Below are 7,684 nucleotides of genomic sequence, written 5' to 3'. Positions count from 1 at the left end.
GCGCCAGCCGATCCGCCGTCGGCGCCAACCCTATATGGATCTGACGCCGCGCCGCCGCTGCTCGGTACTCGATCCCTTGTCCTGACCACGCGGCGTTCTGGATTTGCGTAGGGTAAGGGCGCTTGCATCTTGAGTTATCCCCCTTTCTCTCGCCGCGCCCTTTCGGACCCCCAAATCCACCGCGGACCCGCAGCTTCCGCATCGCTGCTCCGCTTCTCACACCACGTCACCGCTCCGCTTCTCACACCACGTCACCGCTCCGCTTCTCACACCACGTCACCGCTCCGCTTCTCACACCACGTCGACGCTCCGCTTCTCCGCCATCACTCCCGCGCGCCGTTGCTTCCCCACCTCCGAGCTTCCACCAACGACGGGCCGTTTCCTCCGCGAGTCAGCGCGCGACCTCCTCGAACCTAAAGAGTGCCGGCAGGCCAGGGATCGGGGGTCGTGCGCTTCCTTGCGTGATGGCAGGCCTGTGGCTCGTTGAGGGTAAGGGGAGGCTGGCGGTCGAGATGATGGCGTGGCTCGGAGGAAAGTGGAGGTCTAGCGAAGTCCTCGTCGTGGCCCGGGGCCTCGAATTCACCTTCAGTCGGGAGAGGATTGCTCAGAGGCTGAGCATCGGGACGGAAACATCTAAGGTTCTTCTACGTTGGCTGTCGGATAGGAGAGGGAGGATGTTTGAGGTTGCGTTGTTGGAGAGATGGGGCTTGCTTAACGCAATGGGCGTGTCGGAGCACGAGCAGCGCCGCTGGGAGGTTCGAAGGGTGGTGATGGCTTCCGGAAGGACTCACGGCTTCCGCCCGGGTCAGTACTACGCTTCCCATCGGAGCGTAGGCGGGCGCAAGACCTTTTGGAAAGTGGACTTCTATACTCTCCAGGCCAGCGTGTTGTCCGTATTCGATTCGGCAGGAAGCCCAGTTACCAGCGACATGGAAGTGACTTGTCCGGGTGGCCAGGGGAACTGCGAAGTTGAGCTCGTCTTTGGTACTCGGAAGACAGCACAGGCCTTGGAATGGCTGGACGAGTACTGTACCAGTCATCAGGACGATTTCGTTGTTATTGGGGGTCCCGGGCATCGCGAAGCCACTGGACTCACTAGGCCTTATCGTACGCACCAGGCACTCTTCTGCCGCGCAACACACAGCGAGTGCGTGCGTGCTTCTTTCGCAAACGCACTACACTCCGTTGTAGGGGAAGATCCGGCACTTGGAATGCTCCGCAAAGGACCCATCAACGCTCGAAGCCTTGCAGAGTTACAGACCTGGAATGAAAGCATCTCGGGAGGTACCGCCTCAAGAAATGCAGCGTCCCCGTGCCGGAAAGTCTTGCGGAGTGGATGGTCAACAGGGTGGACGGCACTTTCTTGATAAGAATCGTCGCTCTGGACGACCTAGGTGAACGTTTAGACCACGTGGTGGTTCTTGACGCCCAAAAAGGCCACGTTCTAGATCCGGTTGAGCGCTTTGCGCTTGATAATCGCCCCGGAGTGCTGGGTGCGTGCCTTGGAATTGGTTCCGATGGCTTTGAAATTGCTGAAGTTCGGAAGCTTGAATTGCAGCCAGTCGGGAAAGGGAAGAAGAATCGCAGAAAGTCTGGAAAACAGCGCAGCGAAAGCAGGAAGACAAAGAAGAATCACATGAACAATGATTTGGTTGGTAGAAGGACTAAGAGGATGAGGGTAGTGGAAGACGACAGCGATTAAACGAGTTCGAGAGTTACATTGGCATGCTCGATGCTCTTTTGATCCGCCTTGAGCCTTGAAGAACCTCATCTTCTAGAAGACCTTTCTGCATGATTCCATTGAGGATCTTGAACATTTCTACATTCCTCTTGGTTAATGCATCGGCAGGGTTTTGCGTACCGCTTACCCATTGCATTACTGAAATTTCCCCGTTTTCGAAGGAATCCCTCATCCTTGCTACCGTGGGCCTCCAGCGGTAGTCTGCACCTTCGTGAAGGGTGGTCACGGTGGAGTACAACCCGTGTGAGTCCACCGTCAGCACGAAGGGAAGCTTGACTGGGGATTTGTGAAGAGTTTGCAGGCTCTCTGCCATTAGCGAGCCTCGGTCTGATGACGTTGCGGCGGCAAGAATCTCTGCCCCCATGGATGAAAAGGCAACACGCTTCTGCTTGCAACTGATCCAGTCAAGGACGTGGTAGATCCCCGCACCCCCTGCTGGCAGGTATAGGCCGGAGACATACCCTGTCTGCCCGTATGAGGAGCTACCTTGACTGGCATCAGAAAAAGCGAGGTAGGAAGGATTGACGAGAGATGACGGCGTTCGAAATAGGAGCGTCGGGGAAAGCGCTTTGATCTCCACAAGCAACTTGTTCCCGTTTATAAGATCGGCCACCTTCAAGCGCCCAACGGCTTGCTGAAGGTAGCTGGCTGCGAAAGCCGCTTGCGGGAGAATGCCATGTCCGAGGAAATTGAGACTTCCGGCGAGAGCTTGGTATGAAGTCAACTCTGGAGCGGTGCACTTGTCTTGGTGTCGTCTTCTTCTTTCCTTTGAGACTTCGATCGGAAGAATTTTGTCCACGTACTCTTGCATATTAATGCTTAAAGAGCCGGAAGGCTCCTGGTGGATATGAAGACGATTGAAGATCAAGTCCTTGTTCACGACGTAGCGTCCGACAATGAACCGGCGAGAGATAGCTTCGTGAAATTGATGGATGTTAGGAAGAACGCCAACCACGAGGAAGTCATCGACGACCTTTGCGACCAGTAGGTTTATCGATCCCTCCGCATTGTATTTGGCGAAGAGCTGAAGAAGGCCTGGGACTTGTACGAACCCTTGCGTGGACATCCATTCCTCGGCGACGAGTTGCCATAGGCGTCCGGATTCTACAATTCCATAGGCCGGCTTGAGTATCTTCCAGACTGTTCGAGCAGAAGATACCCAACCTTTCGGGGGTCGGACGTATATGTCCCGGGGAAAGTGGCCAGCTTGCAAGTATGCTCCTTTGATGTCAATGGAGGCAACTGAGAAAGACATTATTGCCGCGACAGAGAGAACGATGCGAATTATTGGGAACTGCGCTGTCGCTGAGTCTTTCCGGACGAATTCTTTGTCTCGATCCCGGTTCCCGTGTGGGACTAGACGACACTTTAGCTTCAGCTTTCCTCCTTCTCCGTCGGTCTTGACTTGGAAGAAGTGGTGGGAAGAAATCACATTGGCATGTCGTGGGAGATCCCCATACGAGACTTCCTTGTATGCCTCGGCTTGTGCGTAGTTTTCTTTCTCCTCAGCTATGGCCTGATCAACTATCCATCGCGGAGCAAATTGGAGTTTGAATTCAGAGGTGGGCTTGTTCCCAACCACTTCCTGAATTTGTTGAAGGACCTTTTGCTTCGACGATGCAAGATGAAAAGGCAGGCTCGACGGAGCTACAACGTCTGTGGTTCCGATGTCTTTTTCCGGCTGTGGGGGCTCATGAGTTGAGTTCAAATCGAGAGTGCTACTCGAAGTTGAGACTGGATACCGTGTTCCAAACAAGGAATTGCAGCGACCGATGGACCTTGTGTTGATGTCCAACAAAGGGTTGTTCAACCTCTTCGGCTTTGAGGATGCTAATAAGCTCTTTGATATGGGGTGGGAAGCCCACAGAGCCTCTTCGGTCCTGAACTCAGAGATGTCCGTCAGATCGCCGGGGGGCTCCAAGTCAGGAAGGCTGTCTACATTCGCCGCCTCCTGCTGCCCTGCAGACTCTTCCGGTCTGCTTGGAGGCGACTTGTCACTCACATTCGGCATCTCTTCCAACTCCGAGAAAAGCGGAGGGGGTGCCGATGTTGGAGGGAACATACCTTCTTCAAAGTCCTCATCAATGACGGAGTACGACCGTGGGAATACGAAGTCCATGTCATCCAACTCGGCAAGTAGAGGGGAGGACGGAGCTTTCCGAACGTCCTCGTATGCCGCTCTTATGGGCTTACCAATGTGATCCTGACGCCTTGAAAGGACGACGAAGTGGGGCTGTGGGTTCCGCACGTACGCGTGTTCCCACGAGCCAAACTTTGGGCCTCTCTTGAAGAAATACACAGGGTCATCACGTAATAACTGGGCGGCTTGAAGCGCTTGTGGACATCGCGACTTGTCGAGGAGCCTCAAAGCTCTTCGTGCCACTTGCTCGTTATGCGCAGTGATGAGATCAGCGGACAGCTTTGCTTGAGGGAGACCAACAAGCGAGGGGGTGTAACCCCGAGTCATCTCGAAGCTGCTCAGTGACTTGCTTCCATATAAGATGTTGCTCAGATACACGGCACGTGAGACCACGTCTTTCCTTTTAACTGAGTCAACACTGCACGCCGAGGAGTTTGATGCATCCTTTAGAAGACGTTGGATAAGCACACGGACAACCGCATTCTTCCGCTCCACGACGCCGAGTTTGTTATGACGTCGGGCTGGACGGGGTTCAAAACGTATTGAGAAGTACCTTAGGGCGTCGGCAAAACGGGAGTTGAAGAACTCGATATCTCCCGATATGATTGATGGTGCACCGTGAACGTTTACCCATGCGACTTCCAATTGCCGAGCTGCTTCGTCCATCTCACGGGTCCGCATCAGGGATGCTACTGAATAACCCGTATGGACATCCACCATATGTAAGATGGGGGCGTTCTCGAACTCCGCACAGAAGAAGAAGTCGAGTTGGACATGGATGTTGAACGAGGCGAGTATTTTCCCAAAGGATATCTTCCGTGATTGGAGTGGGCGGCCTGTTTCTTTGCAGCTAGTGCACTTCTCGACGGCTCTCTGAAGCGCTTGTTTTAGCACAGGAGTCATAACCCCTCCTCGACGACACAGCGTCTCCATGTCTTGAAGGGCAAGGTGTGAATATCCATGAAGCTTGTTGGCAAAGCGACCGGCGATTCTGCCATATCGAAACCTTGCCTTCATGGTTTCTGCCGGCGGGATAGTGGACGCATATGAGACTTCCGTGGAGAAGAACGTCACAAAGGAGGATGTTTTCGACGGAACGACGAGAAGAAATGTGCGAACCGCATCGGGGTCACTCGACATTGTTGGTTCGGTGTATGTCTTGAACGTGAGGCGTTTTGACGAGAGGTTTCTCACTCCTTTTGGAATAACCAAAAGGTTCTCCGGTCCAAGCTGGTACGAACGGTGAAGGATTTCGTTACCCAGAAGAAGGAATCCATCTCCTCTCGTAACGTAGAACGGAATTTTGACTTCCGTTCCACTCATGTCGGTCACAGGAAGGTCCCAAACTCCAATAGTGACCTCGGCGTCGCTACAATTCTTGCCATATCCGTGCAAGAACGGTTCACAGTCTAGCCTTCGAAGTTTGAACGGAATGTTCATGGCAGTGCAGAGGGCTGCGGCGCAAGAAATTCCTCCAACACTTCTGGGACATCCCGGATCAATAATGGGATTTGGATCCGGGATTCTCGGATTGATATCCGAGGAGGCTCCGGGATGGCTGACTAGGCTTGCCTGTTTGACGAGCCGCCGGAGCCTCTCCGAAAAAACGAGGGATGTGCCCCGGAGCCGCCGTCACTGGGGTCTCGGCGCGTCCTCTTTTTCTTAGTGAAGGCGCTAGGTTCTTTGCACTCTGCTGCCCCTCTGTAGTGACCACGCTCTCCGCAGTCATAGCAAATGGACTGGGTCTCGTGATCAGAAGGCAGCTGCCTCTTGCGACTGCCTCGAGATGCGTCACGACGGCTAGAGGGTGGACCCATTCGAGTGTCCTTCTTCTGCCCGTGACGCGAGCCGACTTCAGAGAGTCTGTCGAAGATGCTTGCAGGGCCAGGCTTGCCATGGGTGCCAATGAGAGACTTGACCTTGCGGTCAACTAAGGCTTGGACGTCCTTCATGGAGAACTGAGGAGCATCCATTGACGTTGTCTGGGTCAGATTCCTCAGCACGATCACCGCGTCGTCAAGGTTGAGCCTGCAAGAAGTATGCCGCGGCAGAAAAGAGTCTGCCACTGACGTCTTCGCAGCATTATTCTCTGCAGTCACCTTTAGGTCTTGGACTGCAATGTCCAAGGAGCGGATGAAGCTGATTGTTTGCGATCTGAAGTCGGACAGAGCCTTCTTGTAATCATCGGCCGTGGACTCTGACTCGCGGAGTGGAACGTCAACCTTCTTCAGCTTCTCAGATATCTTGAGGACTTCCTCGAGATGCACCTTGGATACCTTTTCGGTGTCGACGACTGCCGACTCCTCCTTGTTTCGGGCTTCTGCATGCGAAATTAGTTGGAGCTTGGCATTGGTCAACGTTCCCTCCTCTATGTTTGCGTTATTGAGGAGGGTAATCGCCAAAACTTCACCTATCTGCGAAGAAGAAGAAGTGTTGGCGTGCAGCAAGTGCTTGGCTGCCAAACCTCGGAACCTCGAGACGAAGCTGGAGAGCTTCTCGTTCCTGTCTTGGCGACACGAGGTGACCTTCTGGTATGATGCGACGAGCCTTGTGACCATGGCAATCGGTGGGTCTACAGCGACAAGCTCGACGATGGAGAGTGCCGCTTGCACGGGATCATCCATCTGAAGGTAGTCGAGCTGTCCTTTGGACTGGGCTTCATCGACGATTGCCTTCTGAGCTTCCGGAAGGCCGCGCTCATAGAGCGTTCGTCCGAGGAGCTTGAACATCGTCTGAAAAGTGCGATCGGTGCCTTGGTCGTGGGCGACTTTGAGTGAGTCGACCCACTGTCCAACCTTCTTGCGCCAGGCTTCAAGATCGCCATCGGCGGCGAAGAGAGGCGGGTCGAAGAATCCTGATAATTTACTCATCTTTCCCCCTGGGCCCATAACTGTGGGAGAACGGGAACGATGAGGTTAGTAGTAGCCGCGCTCGTCGCACGCAGCGGCGGGGGAAAGGAGTCGCGAGAGCGAGGGGGATGGGGATACTTCGGATGTCGAGTCTCGAGACTTTTCGCCGGCGCTGTCGGAGGGTAGCAAGTTACCCCCGAGGGTCGGTCGGGATACCGCCCTCGGATTTTTATATATCCGGATTTCCCGCCGGCGCGTCGAACGGATAATTTCCCTTTTTCCCAGATTTAGGGCTAACCAAATAAAGTGCAATTTCTATCTTCCCACAGATTTGGTCTGACCGGTGGGGATGTCAATCCGCATCAAATCATCAAAATTTGGTTATTTGGTTATATATTTAATTCTACTGGTGGTGATGCTCCCAGAGCAGAGCATCACCACCGGTAGAATCAAATGACAACAGTTATGCTACAGTCCAACATTCCTTCCTCTACAGTCCAACATTCCTCTACAGTCCAACATCCCTTAATCTATGCCCCCGTCTCAAGCATACCTTTTCCTACACTTTCCGACGTCGACCCCATTCGTCAACCACCTTCCGCCCCCCACCCTCTTCCCCCTCCCCTCTTCTTCCCCCCTCCCCAATTCGCCCCACTCCAGTTCGCCAACAACCCCCCATCCGCTAACATGATCATCCCCGTGCGCTGCTTCACGTGCGGCAAGGTGATTGGCAACAAGTGGCAGATCTACATTGAACTCGTCAAGGAAAGCCTCTCGGAGGGCGAGGCCATGGACCATCTCAAGCTCACGCGATATTGCTGTCGCCGCATGATTCTCACTCACGTCGAGCTGATCGAAAAGTTACTCAATTACAACACCAACGGCGCTCAGTCGAGCGACGCGAGAAGATGATGCCATCTTTCATCGTTGCTCTCGTCACCCCCGCCTTTCTCG

General features: G+C 54.0%; 1 protein-coding gene across 1 annotated transcript; it reads left to right on the top strand.

Moving 5' to 3' along the window:
- The first annotated feature begins 7,183 nt into the window (after nucleotides 1–7,183).
- CHC_T00002934001 (hypothetical protein) lies at nucleotides 7,184–7,642 on the top strand. The gene has a single exon (XM_005713996.1). It carries the CDS (start codon nucleotides 7,184–7,186, stop codon nucleotides 7,640–7,642), a length of 459 nt encoding a protein of 152 aa, XP_005714053.1.
- Nucleotides 7,643–7,684: the final 42 nt, after the last annotated feature.

This window comes from Chondrus crispus, genomic scaffold, assembly GCF_000350225.1.
Source record: "Chondrus crispus Stackhouse genomic scaffold, scaffold_162, whole genome shotgun sequence".
In the NCBI taxonomy this organism is placed as follows: domain Eukaryota; phylum Rhodophyta; class Florideophyceae; order Gigartinales; family Gigartinaceae; genus Chondrus; species Chondrus crispus.
The sequence above is the reverse complement of the archived record's forward strand: the minus strand, read 5'-3'. Positions and strand labels throughout refer to the sequence as shown.